Source organism: Oryza brachyantha, chromosome 9, assembly GCF_000231095.2.
Source record: "Oryza brachyantha chromosome 9, ObraRS2, whole genome shotgun sequence".
NCBI classification, from domain to species: Eukaryota; Viridiplantae; Streptophyta; class Magnoliopsida; order Poales; family Poaceae; genus Oryza; species Oryza brachyantha.
Window position 1 is genome coordinate 9696321 of NC_023171.2, and position 18030 is coordinate 9714350.

The following is an 18030-nucleotide window of genomic DNA, read 5'->3' on the forward strand; positions in this document are numbered from 1 at the left end:
GATCATTAAACTTTTAGCATGTCATCAGTCAGACATACTATTCCAGATACAAGTGTTGTCCTGAGTTTATGAAGAATTCAACTTAGCTAAAATCGAGCCGAACTCGAGACAGGTAGAACTCGTGGTCCACTAGCTCTGTCACCCCTGTGAATGGCAGTCGATCCACTGCGGTTAACAATGCTGTTCTGCGGATGTTTATCATGTATCATTTTTCTGCTAGTTTCTTCTCGTTGCTTCTCTACCTCAATTGTGTCTCCTTTAACTTTTTGTTCAAAGTTTTGCTCTCCATTTCCGGATTTAACTTGCTTGTTTTTGTAGAAATAAATAGCCAGAGCGATCAAAAGTGAAGAAGTTGAGGCAACTCCAGTAAGAATGAACAGACCCTTAAAACTTTCAAAGGTTAGACTACCCGAAATAGTGACGGGGCCCACATTTCGGCACTTATTTTGATCTCCAATCCATTTCTTCTCTATCTGAATGATAGTGTCTCCCCCTGTTATATTGAGGATTGCCTTTGAGATGTCACCGCGTAGAGGGGATTCCTTTTGAAATGCCTGTGAAAGAAGTATAGCCCTTTCAGTAGCTTATATCAACATAACCCAGAATTTTTTGCACGTATTAGGAAGGGCAAACTAAGCCTTTTGACTCTCTTAACCTAGTATTGGTTTAGTCCGTCACTTTTTCTACTACTATCCCAACTAAATGTAGTCAGGCACTAATCCTGCTATCTAGATGTGTTAATGCTAACCAACCGAGTTATCTTAACACAGAACGAACACAACGTTAAGTTAAATATGTTAGCCCACCTCAACTTGCTTGAAACCAAAGAATTGTTGTAGTAGACTGGACTGGAGTAGCTACACTATTCTTTTCTGTTCATAATAGGAAATAGCACGTAGCCATCCTGTTAATCAGTTAATGCTAAGCTACATATATCATGTAATATGCATGACTGTATCATTTGGTGACACATAAAAAGGGAAAACATAAATCACAATGCTAGTAGCAGAACTCTATAATAAAAGGTGAATAATTGTATTGTTATACTCCTATAAACTTCAAACAGTGAGAGAAACAGAAAAGATAGTTATATGAGAGTAACTTTTAGACCAGGCTTGAAATAGGATGGCCGTTTGTTTACTTGTAATTATTTATTTGTACCCCAACAAGAAACTAGCTGATCAACTTATTTCTTTTGCACTATGCTAATATACAGAAGTAAATTTAAACTTACATATCCAAAGCCTGCTGTCTTATAAATTGGTCCAACCATTGTGTACCCTTCACAGTGCTTTGCAAGAAATAGTTTGATGTATGGGATTTCATCCACAAGGGCAGAAATACCACCATTGCTGCTTCCCTTAGAAAGTGCATCTCGAAATTCATCAATGTTATCATATCGCCTGATCTTCGATTTGCTGAAACCAAGTTCATCTAAAAGATCCTTGACATAGGAACCACGCTGATAACCTACATATTCTCCATTTCTTAGGAGTTCATGTACATCAGTTACTGTTGGCTGAAGCTGTTGTACAGTTAGCATTGATGTCAAACTTGCTGTGTAACTTGATGTTAGTACCAGAAGAAAGAACAACCATATGATCAACACTATCCGAGATAGAGGTCGTTCTACCATCTCCTCTGCAAAGTTACAAATGAGTTGAGCTATTTGAAGTGCAAAATGTCAAACTTAAATGTTACATCAATAAATCGTATAATATTGAAAAGTCCTCTCTTTATATAGGCATCTGATGTCCAGCTAAAGTCTATTATGCAATCTATTTTATTTTACATGGTAACAGATAAACATTAGGGAAGGATTTACTCTGCATATTGAATAAACTTGTTAGTTTTACCCCAACAAAACCTTATCCATGACAATATCTCTACTACTTAAAAGTGGTCACGTGCCCTCCCTATTCCCCTATCCCCTACTCTCACGAGCAATGCGCAACCACCAACTCCAAAAAACAGAAAGAGAAAACAATCTGTTGGTTTTAAAAAATCCCATGGGCCCATATAGCCCATCCTTAAATATAAGGGTCTGTTGCAATGCAGGCATGGTTGTAGTATAAATAAGTTGCAAGTAACAAAATTAATTTTAAAAAAAGGTTGGGGAAGAAAAGCTTCAAATTGACTGAGACTATCTAGTGTTGGGATTGAATCACACGATCCCTAGCTATAGCTATCTAGTTCCACACAAAAGTGTTGTCACAATTCATTTATTTCTATATCCAACCATTACATGTTGGAATTGAATCACACAATCTCCTTTGGAAATTGGAACTACTCTAGTTTGGCATCTCTATAGCTTACATAGTACAAATATGTTTATAGACTTGATAAAACCTTCATAGAAGTGACAACTCATTTCTAGCCAAGTGCTTAGCTAGACTCACAAGTTAATTTGCTCTTGGCTCTTTTTTATAGGGGTCAGTGTGCAGGCATATGGGCATGTGAGCTCTATGTGAGGCACATGACATGGCACATAGTGCTAGCACCGGGCATATGGATGTGCGCTAAGTATAAGGCCTCACCCCTCCAACCATATCACTTCTGGGTTGACCCTTTTAAACGAAGTGAGAACGAAGGTGTAAGTGCAGTGGTATGTATAAGTGGGCCCGTTCGTCGGTTCGACTAGGCTTTGCGGTTCTAGAGGGCGGGTTGATGCACTATGTAAGTTCATATTGCTTCCAGGCAGCTCCTAGTCAAAATCTAATTTACTTCAACCTATCTATTGCACTAACTAGAGCATTAAGTACCATCTATATATTGCTAGGAGAGCATGCTATGCATGCAAACTCAATTTTCCTTTTCATTTCTTGCTACCAATGGGCACATGGTAATACTAAATATGATATGACAAGATTATCTCCAATATCTTGTTAGTCTTTTTATTTGTGGGGCATACTTCATTTTCAACCTATGGACAACTTTACAGGTCTATATACCCACGGTTTATCACTTATTTTGGTCATTTGATCATCTAAGTTATGAACTATGAGTCATACACTATGTTTCAAGGAAAGCATGCAAATCAAATGCAGCTAGTATATGTAACTTCCATAGAAATCATAGAGTCTTGTTTATTTATCTTAGGATTGCAATATAGTTTCCACACAAAGATTTATATCTACCAAGTTGACTTAATGCTTTACATATCCAAATATTGTGTGTGTGTGTGTGTGTGTGTTTGTGTTTGTGTGTATAACATGGATAAAATGAAAAATATACTCAACTCTTTGCAAATAAGGAAAAATATATCATAACCATATGTTTCGGAATAGGGCCACAAAAATTCTTGTTGTTACTAAGAAACTCCAGCAGCCATACAACAACCCCTGTGTAGATAAAGAGCATGATGCTTCCAAACCACATTTCAAATGTTAGTGGCTTCAAGAAAATCCATGTAGTTGTGTTTATGTTTTTCTTGACTGGAACAATCATCGCTACTCCTGATTCTGTATATGGCAAACTGAAGTCGACATATGAAGATCTTTTATACGTGATTGTGATGTCTGCAATTGCTATATCATATTTCTGCAAATGCATAAGAAAGAAAATTTAGAAAGTGCACAAAAGAGAACTTTAACACAATTGGGTATGAATCATGAACTACTTAGAAAAGAGAAAATAATATGGCATTAAAGTACTACCTCTATCTCAAAATGTAGATAACTACTCCCTCCGTTCCAAAATATGTTACCTAATACTGGACATGACATGTTCTAGTACTACGATTCTAGACATAAGACATGTCCAAATTCATAGTGGAAGATCAAGTCCCCAAACCTTGTGTTATGTGAAGTTTTGGTGATTAATGGCTACATATGTTGGGATTAACTATTTCCCTGAGTTCGACACTAGGTTGAGTTCCATCATCAAGACAACTATATTGATGGATATGTTGATGAAGAAGAGAAGCTAGAAGGTGAAAATCATTGGTGATGATCAAGTAAAAATATTGAAGATGTGGAGAACAAACTAACTTTATATGGCAAGATGGTGAACGACATGTAACGCTCGTCCATGATGGACCATGCGGTAGTGAAGGGCAAGCAAAGGCCTTGGCACCAATGGATCAATTTGGTGGTGAATGGAAAGATAAGGCTTCACGTCGATGAACCGTGCAAGACCATGTGAAGTTATAGAAGTTATAGATTATTCTCATCAATCACTATCAATATACCTGTGCTAGCGCTACAGTCCAATTTCATAATGTAAATACTATATTATAAATCCTTTTTAATACAATCATATATAAACCAAACATTTGAATTTGTTTGTCTATCAAGCATTTGTTAATTTGATTATTTAAACAAACCCTGACAAAAATAATAGCAAACCACCATTTAATAGTGACTATTATAGCTTGCATAATTAATTATATGTTGGACCATATTGTAATAAATTAAGAGTTTTCAAGTTTGAATGGTAATTATAGAACTTGTAAGGCCATGTTTATATGATAATTTAATAAACATTGCAATAATGAATTGATACACTAATTTCAGAATCACTTTAATACCAAGTTCACATGTTGCAAGAATAATTTTAATTAAATATTTTTTCGCATTATCTGATATTAAAATAAAATTTAAACTCTATAAAGCTAAATTTAATGAAAACCACTTTATACAAACATGAGTTGGATCACATACAACTTTCCATCTTCCTATATATCAAAAGTACAAAAACAATTGTGAAACTCTCTGGTCTAAATTTATTGAGTTTAAAAACAAATTTCTTCGTGTCTTCTTATATTAGATGAAAAGATATATAAATCAAATATTAAGTGATCATATAATTCATAGCAAATATTTATCGCACAAGTTCTTTATAGTTTAAAAAATATATGACAATTTTTAACAAAGTGAAATTACTAATGATATTTTTCATTAGTTGTGTTCTAGTTCGTTATTATCGGTAGGTGCACATATCTTTCCATGATTTAGAAAATATTCTATAGAGATGGGTCATTTGATATGTCAAAAAATTTACTTATTTCACATATAAAAACATGATGCTAACAAATTATTTCTAGAACATCATATACTCATTCCTATTTTATAAGAGATTTGTATCTGATATTATTATTAGTGATTTGACTATTTGGTCGTCCAATAATAGTGGTCTAGAGCCTTGATCGATCTTATGTTTAGCGCAACTGTGGTATGATGTTGGTCATGAACTTCATTGTATTTATACTTTGTTGCTTTGTTGAGATAAACACGTCTTAACCTATCCTCCGAGGGGCTTTATACCTTGTTTTTGGTTGATTTGGGTAGCCTTTGAATAAGCTTTCCATAGAGCCCAAGTTTGTTGAAAACAAACCCCGAAGCAAGGAGTTATGACCGTTTTGTGTAGTGTTGTCAGGGAGGGCCGGAAGTTGCGGTCGCAGGGACTGGAAGGTCTGAACCTAATTCTTTGTTTGGTTAAGGGAGGGGAGACTGGTTTTTTCTGACCTGATGACCAGAATTTGGTTGGAGCTCTATGTGTCTAGTGGCTAGTTTTTGGAGGACTTGGGTATTTAAACCTCTCCACCTCCTCCATCGTTGGTTTTGAGTTTGGGCAAGAGTAGACCTATTTAGCTGAATAGCCCTTTCTAAATTCCCTATCTTTGTTGTGTTTTTTTTTGTGAGAGATTTGAGAGAGAAGGGGTGGATTGAGAGGTTGCAAGGTTGAGAGCTAGCGAGCTTCACTCTATTCTTTTAGCACTTGAGTTCGTAGCAAGCAAATCCTCGGTTGTATGTGTTATTCTTGGAGATCAAGGTCTCCTAGGTGATGAGGAGTTACTGGTGAGCTCCCAAGGTTATGGTGAGCATCCAAAATGTTTATGAAGGTTTTCCCTTACCTTCGAAAGGGAATAGGCAATTGACTGAGAACCAAGCTTGTTCTTGTAGATTGCTTGGTAGAGCAAGCTCACCGAAGGTGGTTGCTCATTGTCCAAGTTTGGATCATTGGTGGTCACTTGGAAATGAGGATTTGTCTTGGTGGTTGTTTGGAGCAGGAAGCTTCATTTTTTGTACTTGCTTGGTGAGGATTGGGATAGAAAGAGATTCGGTTCCTTGGAGTTCCTCAATAGAAAATATGATCGTTGAGATCCGAACTTTAGTGAAAATTGGCTTGTCTCTCTCTCTTTTTATTTGATCTTTGTAATTCTTGTGCTTAGTAGGTTCTTATCCTTAGTTACCTGTTCTGTGCATCAATTACCTCCTGTGAATCATCCTATGTGTACTTGACTTGTTGAGATTAGCTCTCTTGGAGCGTTTCTTAGCTGACCGGACGTTCGGTGTTCTTGGCCAGAACCTCGGACCAGTGCTCTCGGTCTGATTGAAAGTGCTAACTGGAAGTTCCGACCTATGTGGATCAGAACTTCCGGTCAAGTCTTGGAATTTGACCGCTGCATTAAAGATTTTTTTAGGAGTGCCCATTCACCCCCCTAGGTGCCATTAAGAAAGGTAGGTTGTTATATTTTGGAATAGAGAGTAGAAAGGTAACTATATTTTGAGACAGAGGTAGTATCACTTAGTGCATTACATTACAAAATATATTCTGGTATAAATTTAGTTAAAGAACATTTAACTATCACGAAAGGTGGTTTTTGATTTATTTAGAAACAATTTCTTCTGTGTCTGATGCAGTTAGTTAAGTATGTAGAACTTCATAAAACTTTGGCATAAAAGTAGAACGTATATTGAGATGCCTTAAAATAGTGAAGCATCGTGATTGTGTGCTCATATGAACACTTTAATGTAAACCATCTTCATAGCTACATCTTGGACATCATCCTTAGAAAATGTTTGATATTTTGAATATTTTTTTTGCATGACTTTACACTAAAATAAATATGAAATGGGAGATATATAATCTTTTTAAACTGGGAAAATATCTGAAATGCGAGTGGAAAAATTTACACAATTTCGTAGAGATTGAGGTTATGAAGTTTTACTTACTTTGAGATAAACTTGGTACACAAAATCATCATAGCTCGAACTTATATTCTCTGTAGTGTTGTAGAATACATACTCATAGGGGAGTGCATAAGGAAGTCTCTTTACCGTCTCTTCAAACACATCAACTACAAGGCCACTTGCTGTTGTTATACCCGTGATAATAGGATCCTTCTCAGCATATATATACTCTGGGTATCCGCCACTTGTGCATACACCAACTTGAAGCTTCTTTCCACTCGTTGGAATTTCCCAGCCCCTAGGTATATTTGTTGATTCTCCTGGCCAAATCACAGGGTTTAGGTAAGGCTTTGTGCCTAAATATGTTCTATTTGATCTTGGTTTGGTTAACCGCTGTGAAAATCCATCTTTTGCAGTCCAAAACCCAATATCTCTCCATCCTTTCCCAACTATATTTATTATTTTAAATCTGGTAGGCTGCAATTGCCTCTCTGAAAGGTCAAAGTAACCACTCAAACCCCAAAATTTGTACTGGAAAATTGCATCGAGGAAGTTCATACCATTTTGAGTGTTTCCTGGGCCTTTCAAGGTTGTCGTGCTGTTTGACATATGATGCATCTGGACTTTGTCTTTTGTAGGCCTGGCCATTTCTGCTGCGTGTGCTACTGCCCAGATTGTATCATATCCCCACAGGCCAAATATGCTAAGTTTCAACAACGGATCATTTGGATTGTCCTTCCGGAATCTCGTATTCCATCTGATGGTGAAGTTTTCAAGTTCTGTTGATTTAGGAACATAGACCTCTACACCCAGGGCACCATTCATAGCTTCCAAAACTGATGGATTTAGCGATCCAATTAAACTGGCCACTCCAAATGTTATGATCCATACATAGCCTTTGTTCATCATCCCCACCTCTTTTGCCATTGTGAAGAGAACAGATGCCATGGAAGAGGTCATGTGCACAACGAAGACCCTCGTTTGCATTGTCATCAACTTGTATAGCTCCTGGGTCATTTGATCTCTTGTTGCTGATTGATGTATTATGCTCTGATAAGGAACACGGGCATCATTACCTTGAAGTGCTTCAAGAAGGTCCAGCATAATACCTGTACCATAATCAGTGTCTATGTAGATAGGAACCACCTCTCTCCATCCATAAAACTTGATCAGAGAGGCAATGCTATTCACTTGTGTGGAGTCACTTATTGTTGCACGCACAAAATATGGAATATTATCATAAGTAAGGGATGGACTTGTTGCTGTGAAGGAGATGACAGGTACTTCACTTATATTTGCAATATCTTTCATGAAAAATGCTTCTGAAGATTTCTGAGGGCCAATGATAGCTTTCACATTGTAATTGTTGAGCAGGTCAAGAGCTGTGAAATTGCACAAGCATTCAAGCCCCAAACAATAGTTATAAATTATGCATAGATGTAAATTGATTCTTATCAAGAACTTTCATGTGCTTACAATAGAAAATCAGAAAACTGAAATGCTATCATAATCTTCTGGTGCATACGATGGCTTGCCTGTGCTTCATTGAAACACAGTATATTATTTGCTTGTAACAAACCTTAACACTGAAGAAGGTTAAAAGCCGTTGACATATGAAATCACATTCCATTCATATAACTTGTAATTAAGAAAAATATAGTTCCATGTAAAAAAATAGTTTGGATTCCAAGTAATTACCATTTATACTCCTTTAAAATAAGGTAATGATGTTGGCTAGGGATGAAAATGGTTAGAAAATTGTCCCTTCCATTTCTACTTCCATTTTTTTTATTAAAAACAGAAATGGAATGGTAGAGTTAGAAATGATAACAATATCGGTAATATCAAAATTTTGAAAATAGAACCTTTGGAACAGAATTGTATTGACATCAGTCAGAAGCCAAAATTCATGTCGAAAACAACAAACTATAATAGTCTTATATTCGACCATGCTTATGCATGAGTGCATGATCGTACCACTTTATACAATCACACACATCAATATATCATGTCATTTGTAATCAATTAAGCACATAAGAATATACCATAAATAATAAGTTTGAGAGTCGATAAAAGCTCTAAGATATGGCAAATTGATAATAAGTTTGGTAACCAATATAACCAAAACCACAAATAGTAAGTGGAGGAGGGAAGCACGAGCAGTCTAGGCATGCATGATGGCATGGCGTGGGCACTACGACTGATGGGATGATAGGGCAGATTAGGGTCGGTCGTCAGCATCGGCTAGGGCAAACCATAGTGGATGCGGCTGGTGGTTGTGCCTAGGTGGGTTGGAGGTTCAGGGTTAGTCACAACAAGACTCTTTGACCATGGCCTTTTTGAGTCTTCGGACATTTTCCCTAAAAACATGCTACTAAGCTGCTCTATTTGAGGTATTTTGGGACTTTAGAAATTTCCCATAAATTTATGGGAATTACCAGCCTAATATGGATACTGACAAAACGGTCGGAATAAATGTGTTTTTGTTACCATTTTCCGTTTTCATTACTGGAAATTTCTGATTCCAGATGAAATTGTCAAGAATAAACAGAAACGACATCGGTAATTGTCGGGATTTTCTGTGCCGTTTTCATCCTTAATGCTGGCGATGAATCCCAGCCCCCACCCACCCACCCACCTATTTCCATTGTAAATTCTACAAATTATTTCGTTGAGCTTCTTAATATTTAAAAACAATCAATTCTAAATGGATAGCCACATATAAATCAAATTAAGGTGAATATTCATTATAGCAAAATGGTGGCTAACACAGTTCATGGAAAATTGAGGTTAGATTTTTCTTTCCTAATCAGGTCCAACCTGTATCTAAATATTTGACCAGTTGTTTCTGATAAAATTCTAAGTAGGGAATAGGTTCTCTTTACCGCTTTTTTTAATCTGAATTTCTTCACTTCATGTCACTGGGATGTCTCACTAACATAGTTATAAAACAAGATCACCAAAGGTCAGAAACAAAATTCTTTTTGGTCGCTGATTTAGATGGCTAATCTCTTAAGATTCAATATTAGTAAGATTTACAGATTGGAGTAAATCTATGAAACAATATTTTCAGAAAAATATTCATGCTCTGAACATGTGGCTACTAATTTTCGACCTGCTTGCACACTACCCCTCATTGTCACTGTCGCTTTTGCTGAAGGTTTATGTGGTTTTCACATTCAGTCTTCCAGGTCGTAACTAGATTAATGGTCCAATGGACCACGGCTTCTTTGATCAGACTTGAAGTAGTCCAATCGAAGGTCTTTTTGGTTTTTAGGTTGGGGCGTAGTTTTAGATTTCATAGTTTGAGTTCTTAATTTTAGCAACCACAATCCTCTCTAGTTGTCATGGTTGAGTATTTTCAATTCTTCAGTTTTACCCTGGGTAGGAGTGAGAACAGGCTCAACCATTTTGCCTATAAAATTTAGGATTGGATTTAAAATGGGTTAAAAATAAAATTGTATAGAGTTTTGAGCTAAAAATTTTTAAGAATCAAATAGAGTTGTGAAAGAAACCCAAGGGCCTTGGCCTAACTCTAGGGTATTCTTTTCTTTCATCGTTTCTTCTTTATCTTTATTGTGGACATTACAAGTTTAAAACAACTCTTCTGGTTCCCGGATAAATCTATTAAATTAGATACACAGCTTATGTGTTTTCTTCCAGTTGATATGTTACCCCCTGTGTTCTTTGACAGGGGCTAAAGTGGGGTTTGGTTGAAAGAATGACGGACAAGTGCAGCCTTAGATGAAGAGCAAGCCCAACATGCTACATCCAGAACGCAATGCAATTTTCACAGAGAGTGCAGAAACACCAAACGACTTACCTGCTGATGCAGCCTGGAAACTGTTACCCATGGAGTCCCTGACATGGAGAACCAACCTTGTGCTGTAGTTTCGATGCACTGCATAGAAGTCTTCAGCAGCCAGAGAAATGCTGGTTCTTGCTTCCTTGCCAACTAAAGAGCCCATGTCCAGGATCACCCCGACATGGAATTCATCTGCCCCAGGGTTTGTACTCACATTCAGAGCTACGGCCCCGAAATGGGCGAGGAGCCGCAGCAAGAGCAAGACGACGATGGCTCGAGGTGCTTTCTCCATTACGCACGTGCCTGAGCAACTGGGACAGTCCTGTTCAGTGTATATAGCTTTTCTTTTTCCTTGAACACCCAAAAGGATTGCGCATCACTATATTAGAAAGAAGTGCAGTGTACATAGCACCTTGATTATGCATTGTCTAGCTCTTATATATATATTCTTGTAGGACTAGGGTGTGTTCGGTAAGAAGGTGGATAAGTTAATTTATCCAGCGTAGAAAACGTAGTAATAGATTAGTACATAATTAATTAATTATTAAAAAAATATAAGATGAATTAATATGATTGTTTAAAACAACTTTCCTAAAAAAACTTTATAAAAAATACATCGTTTAGCAGTTTAGAAAACGTGCGCGTGGAAAATGAGAAAGCTAAGTTAAGTTAGCACCCCGGTGAACACGGCATAGGTGTTAACTGATAAGGAGAGTCACCTGTGGGATGGTCAAGCACTCTCTAGCTACCGAGTACTGTCCACAGATGGGCTCTCATGTATGATGTATGGTTGGAAGTACTTTGAACAGTCTAATCGAATTGCTGCGTTAATGACACGGTCATCGCAGGCTACTCTCAAAGCCATCAGTGTAATGTTTCGTAGGTAGTGCTCCGTTGATTTCAAAACATAGCACGTATTTTGTTTTGTTAGAATAAAAGTTTGACTAAAAGATTATTCTATTAATATATTGCTCGCCTGATATAATCCTAAGAAACTAATTTTCATTGTGATTCTAATAATATTAATTTTATGCCGTACAAAATCATGTCCTGATAGATAGAATAATCTTCGATAAAAATCTTGTTCTAAATATGTTACAGTATATATTTGCACAAAGATCCAATGACCAACTGAAGCTGTTCGGAACAAATCCTGACAGTTCAGCCTCTGGGAATTTCTGTCCAGTTGCGTCGAGCATACCGATCACTTCTACTGAAATGCTCAATGCAATTATGACTGGTCTTGGTCCTTGACTGCCCATACTCTGACCGCAGTAGACATTCGAGTTTTCTGTGGTTCTCTTTTCTGTGGTTCTCTGGTCGCTTGATTGTTTAGACATGGCGGCCGATTGGCCGCGCGGTGCGTATTCTCTTAGCCGGCCACCATTAAAACCATCGTAAATGGCGTAGAACCATTCTACTGTAAATAGAGAACGAAATTACCTGTTAAAATCAAGATATTTACTATGTGGTATGTATTTTAAGGGGTTATTTTAACAAATGATAATTTAGTAATTTGGAATTGAAATGGTAGTAAAAAGCGTTTTTTTTCATGCATAGTGACACTATCCGATCGACGCCTATTTTTTGAAAGTCAAAAAAGTCATTTTTCCATTTTTTTTGGAGAGTAGTCTATGTATCTTTTGAATTGAAATCACCAAACAACTTTTCTCATCTTCGGGGGAATTGGCTCATGGGTCTTGATCTGAAAACCAGGAAACTATAATTTTAGTAGGAACATCGTTTTATGTTAGGTTCTATGACTTGCTAGGGATAATATTATTTTGAGGAAGACTATAGCACGGTGCGCACGGAACAGATTAGTGAAAACTTAGAAACACGATGGAGCACGTGGCACCGGTGGTTCATTGTCCATCAGTTAGCATACATAAATTAATTATTTTTAACTGTTCTGTCCAAATGGAACCCCGTTTTGTAGCTTTTCCCTATTGTTTTTATTAAAACTTCGTCTACGTCTTATATGCAGCCACGCAGGTAATTTCGGACAGTATATTGGCTCTGGTTTTGAGCCAACCACAAAGTTGTCATGAGGATAAGAAGTCCATTTACTTTGCTTCGCATGTTATAAATTGGAGACGATGGTCATGCAAATTTTCACCAACTTTAGATGGATATTTACCAACATAATTGCTTTTTGAATAAGTTGTCTTTTCTTTATCGCTTGGTGCCATTCGTATTTGTCTTCGTATCATATTTTCTTTTTTCCTTTATGATTATATTTAGCCACAACTTTGTAATAATTGACCGTAAGCTTTTCTTAAAGCAAAGCATGGATCATCCATCCATTATCTAAAAAATAGGGAATTAAGTTGCCGTCAAATTGAGAACTTTTACTGTAGCATTATAAATGATTCAAGCGTTTATATTGATTTGATCTCCAACTCGATTAGATATCAGTGTAAAATTTAAAAGGGTAAATTTGTCTTTTTTATTGTCCCATGAGGCAATTTCATAAACTCAAAGCATATAGGCAGCATCAAAATTTTCCCCGCTCACACAATCGAAATCCCCGCTCCTCATTTTGCATCGTTCATCATGGGGCATGGTGACGCGTAGCCAATCATAAGAAAAGTTATATTACTATTGGATGAAGTACAAAATTACTCCAGTCTTTTAGCAAATTTTTAAGACGTCATTCTATATATTGGCAGTACATTATATCACAAATTTTGTTTGCCGAAAAATAGAGAGATTTGTACTCACCATTTGATTGATTATGGTGAGTGCAGATTATAGTGACTAAATTGATAATATAGCTCTACAAAAGTGTAATTATATTTATAGAAACTGAAACAAAAATTTACGCTTACAATATTAAATCAACCTCTACTTTAAAATGTACTTCTTCATACGTGACGTCATTGATTATTTTACACACGTTTGATGTTAGTCCCATAAAAAACATAAGTAATTATCATTTATATTTTATTGTGATTGGATTTGATACTAAATATATTTTATTATAATTTTATTTTCATATATTTTTAATTTTTAAATAAGATGAATGATCAAACATATGGTAAAAATTAGCTACGTCATCTATTAAAATATAGAGGGAGTACATCAAAAAGTGCTACATCCGTTTCATATCATAAGGTTTTTAGCCATTTTTATATTCATATATGTGCTAATGAAAAAAATATATATATACACACACATGAATTATACGATAATAAAAGACTGAGTTTTGATTGTGGTAAGTCTACGAAGGACGTTGTAGATTAACCTCCGGTTTCAAATACTTGTCACTAGGTACTATTCACTTTATAACTTTGCCTATTGTCTTTTTTCAAAAATTAACATATACTTAGAAGTTATTATGGCACGTACAAAGGTATTTATTAGCTGACTCTTAATCATCATGTAAGTAAATTTGGTGACGTGCAGGAAAGAGAGGGAAGGAGAGAGAAAAACTATTGTCATGCATGGCATCGGCTTAGAATCAACTCTTAGCATTTATTAAAGGAAACTTGCTTACATGAAGGTGAATAAAAAGGAAACCTACGTAATAAAAAATATTTTATTGCATTAATGAAGAAACCATACATGATTCTGTCTTTATACGTATTATTATAAAATAGGTTCTTGTTGTTAACGTGGATCAAATAAGAGTCCATAACGGTCTCTACCTTTGAACACATCCTTAATGGTTAAAATTAAAACATTAATGGTCAAAGTGACATGTATTTAAAAGCATAGGCAATAATTGTTTACATGCGAAACGGAGAAATTTAATTTTTTGCCACTCATACTAGTGTTTAAAACAGATTTGCACTCGCTACGTGAGTCTTTCTGAGTCTATGACATATGAATTCAGTGACAAATCTGTTATGAACATTTGCAAGAGCGAGAAAGTTAAATGCCCCTCCGAAAGGTGGCGGTCCATGTGCTGTTCATTTCCATCCGTCGGATCAACATTAAACGCTCCAGATTGTTTCTTAACGAGCATCGGGAATTTTTACTAGAAGGCCCCTCTATTAGCTTGTTTTAACGTTAGGGTCTCTAGTCCCGCCGCCGCCGCCGCCATGGCGCGGCAGCAAGTCGCGGCCGCCGTCGCTGCCACCCTTGCCGCCGTCGCCGCCGTTTCCGCCATACTCGCAGGTAATTCTCCCTTTGCGCTCCCGTTGCCTCTTAGCTTTAGGTATGGGGGGGCACTCTTCTCTTCCTTCCTCAGCGACGCCCCTGTCTCCGCAGGCGAGGTCTACAGGCGCAGGTGCCGCCGGTTGGCGACCAGGGTCCGGGAGCTGGAGGCTTCGCTTGCAGCCGCCGCAGATAAGACCGCCGCCGAGCGCCGTGGCAGGGTCCGGGCGCAGCAGGTCGCGGTCCAATATACCACTGCACTGTTCTTAGACTACGAATTTGCACATCCCCCCATTTTTTCCTTGATTTTGCTATTTGCAGTCGCTAAGAAGCGCTCTGAGCGAGAAGGAGAGCAGCTCGGATGACAAGAAGAAGAAGAAGCATACCAAGGCGTTCCCCATGGCGTCGATTGGTGTCGTGCAGTCATGCTTCTCCACTAGGTGCAGTCATTCAGTGAACTTGTTGATCAGTAAGGACTGTAAAGAGTGATCGAGTGATTTTGCAGGAATGGGACGCCGAGGCAGCCTTTGGTGGTGCCACTTGCCAGGGCAACCGTGGTGCTTGATCCGTCCCGTGTTCCCGCGGAAGCGCTCGAGGGACTTTCGGATTATTCACATTGCTGGATCCTCTATGTGTTTCATCTGAACACTGACCTTGATAAAATGTGGAATGACCCTGCTAGGTCCAAGCTAAAAGCAAAAGTATGATAATGATGTTAATTCTTACCCTTAGTTGATTACTTTTAATTCTTGATGGGCAATGTATATTTGCCATGTACTCCAAAGATAGGAGTATTTGTTTTGTCGATAAAGGGCTGAACTAATCATATGTTTCTTTTTCTGTGGAAGGTGAGAGTACCTAGGTTGAAAGGGGGCAAGATGGGGGTTCTGGCAACTAGATCTCCACACCGGCCTAATCCAATTGGACTTAGTGTAGCGAAGGTAATTGTTATAAGGATTCAACTCTGCCCTCCTCTTATTATCTGTGCGGACTGTGACTATAATTATTGACTCTAATTATCTCTGCACCTATGAAACTAAAGGTAAAGTGTAATTGGAAGTAGTTCAATTGTTGCCTTTAGTTGTTATTTCCTTTTTAGACATAAGTTGAAGGAGCCATTCATATAAACATACTGAACTTTGGTATTGGCAGCAATTGCGCATTCCAAGATAGTTTTAACCTGTATGCTGCTTGCTACCAGTAACAATATTTGTTACGACTTATTGTCTCGATTACAGTTTTCCATGTAAGGGATTCTATCTGTGACCAACACAAGCTAGTTTGGATTCTGATGACAACTGATTTACCTTTGAAAGGAACTGCAGGCCCCTGAAGATTTGCTATTTGCATTGGACTATTACGTATTTATAGTAATCAAAATAATCATGTTTATCATGCTAACTTTTCTTAAAAAAATTTCAACATTTCATAGGTTGAGGCAGTGGATGGGCATTCAATTTTGCTTTCTGGAGTAGATTTGGTTGATGGCACGGTACCATAATAAGTCCTTTTGTCCTTCAGCAGTACACAGTTAATTGACATGATTCAGCACGTCTGACATCAACCTTCTTAATACACTTATACGCTCTCCTCTATCTACAGCCTGTACTTGATATCAAACCATATCTGCCATATTCTGATGGTGTTATAGGTGCTGCTATTCCTAATTGGTTAGAGGTGTACACCACATCTTCCTTTTTTGGATTATTCTCTTTTTCGAACCTTGTATAATTTCGTTTACCCTTATGTAGCTCCACATATATTTCTCTTTCAGAAATTTATCTACCATGAAATTGTTGGTAGGACTGAATGATGAGAATCAATAATTTTATTTTGTCTAGGTAATGTGGGCTGAATGCTCCTCACCTGTTCAGTTTTACTGACTGCTGACTAAATGTCAAGTTGGTTTTCGTAGATAACCTTTTTATGATCTTGGCAGCAGGCTCACTTGCTTACCTTTTGAGGCATCACTGTTTATTGGATCGCCTGGATTATGGATTGCCAACTAATTATCAATATTTTCTGAGCAGGTTGATGGTGCATTAGCTGTGGAGTCTATCCACTTTTCTGAGCACTTCATTTCTACACTTTCTGATTGCTGGATGCATGTGGTAAGTACAATTTTCTGCTTCTTTCTACAGTGTGAGACGATATATCTTTATGTCAGCTGGACCGCAGACTACATCTTCTAGCTTACAGTCTCGAACTTTATTTGCTGCAGCAAAAGCAATCACTCTACGCTTCAGCAGATGAGTTTCGGAATCTTGTCAAGGAGGTTCTCTCCTGGGACATCAGATCACTGTCTCAGCGGATCCGTCCCCATGAGGTGACCATAAAAGATGACGCTCATAATGGCGGCAGCAAAATTCACAATGGTCACAGCAATGATGAGGATCACCAATCGGTTGATCCCTCCACGAGCGTGGTCTACCACCTTCATCTAGATGGCATTGATGTGTCATACAGAATCGATCAAGATTCCAACATTGTTGTTGAGAATGCTGCCCTTCTTTCCAGTGCTGTGAACCAACACCGGTACAGCTACTTAACTTGGAGGGAAAAGGTAGTAACTTTGTAGGAAGCATGGGTTAGAGCTTTATGCTACTTACCATGGGAGCAAAGTTGTAGACTTTGTAGGCAGCCCTGTGAAATCCACTCTTCAGTATTTTACGAGGTTAATGGAAGAACTTGAGAGCATTTTTCTCTCATAAGTAATTTGTCAGCTTGGATTAAATTTCTGAAGTGAATGTGCGGATTCTGTCAAGGCTGCTGGGTTCCCATGTGTCCTGTATTGACAAAACCTTGGGCTACTTTGTGAACTGGGCCGAGCCCTCAGATGGAGAGGTATTTAGCCCATAATACTCTTTGGACTCCGCCCATCTAAAAACTGTGCGCGTGAAAGCAGCCCAGCCCGCGACCGAAGCAGCGATGCAGGTGCGGGTCAAATCGACTTTTCGAGGCCCAGATCGACCCGAAGCGAACCGCTAATGCCGGCCTCGACGACGACGACCACATGAGCGGCGGCGGCGGCGGCGGCGAGTTGCGATGGGCACCGGAGGATGCGTCCAGTTAGCCGAGGAGCCCGCGCTGCGATCGGTGCGTACGCGGTGACAAGGTACGAGACCCGCCGCTAACCTCTGGCTTCATTCCTGCCGCGCTTCTTTCCCTTTTATGATTTGTGTGGGGTTTGCACTGTGGGTTGTCTGCCGC

At 38.1% G+C, this 18030-nt stretch overlaps 2 protein-coding genes across 4 annotated transcripts; one reads left to right on the top strand and one right to left on the bottom strand.

Moving 5' to 3' along the window:
- Positions 1–86: 86 nt before the first annotated feature.
- On the bottom strand, positions 87–11011 carry LOC102714217 (glutamate receptor 2.8-like). Its single transcript, XM_040527788.1, has 5 exons — positions 10738–11011; positions 6957–8296; positions 3240–3540; positions 1235–1641; positions 87–554 (listed from the first exon to the last, which is right to left on the bottom strand). Exons 1-5 carry the CDS (start codon positions 11009–11011, stop codon positions 87–89), a joined length of 2790 nt encoding a protein of 929 aa, XP_040383722.1.
- A 3716-nt stretch (positions 11012–14727) lies between these two features.
- Positions 14728–17584, top strand: LOC102720455. 3 transcript variants are annotated; one of them, XM_006660584.3, is made up of 9 exons: positions 14728–14841; positions 14935–15056; positions 15142–15260; positions 15326–15521; positions 15669–15761; positions 16253–16312; positions 16423–16497; positions 16851–16931; positions 17042–17584. In XM_006660584.3, exons 1-9 carry the CDS (start codon positions 14766–14768, stop codon positions 17396–17398), a joined length of 1179 nt encoding a protein of 392 aa, XP_006660647.1. In that variant the 5' UTR covers positions 14728–14765; the 3' UTR covers positions 17399–17584. The 3 variants fall into 3 exon arrangements, with proteins under 3 accessions (XP_006660647.1, XP_015696528.1, XP_015696529.1); XM_015841042.2 differs by lacking the exon at positions 16423–16497; XM_015841043.2 differs by lacking the exons at positions 16253–16312; positions 16423–16497.
- Positions 17585–18030: the final 446 nt, after the last annotated feature.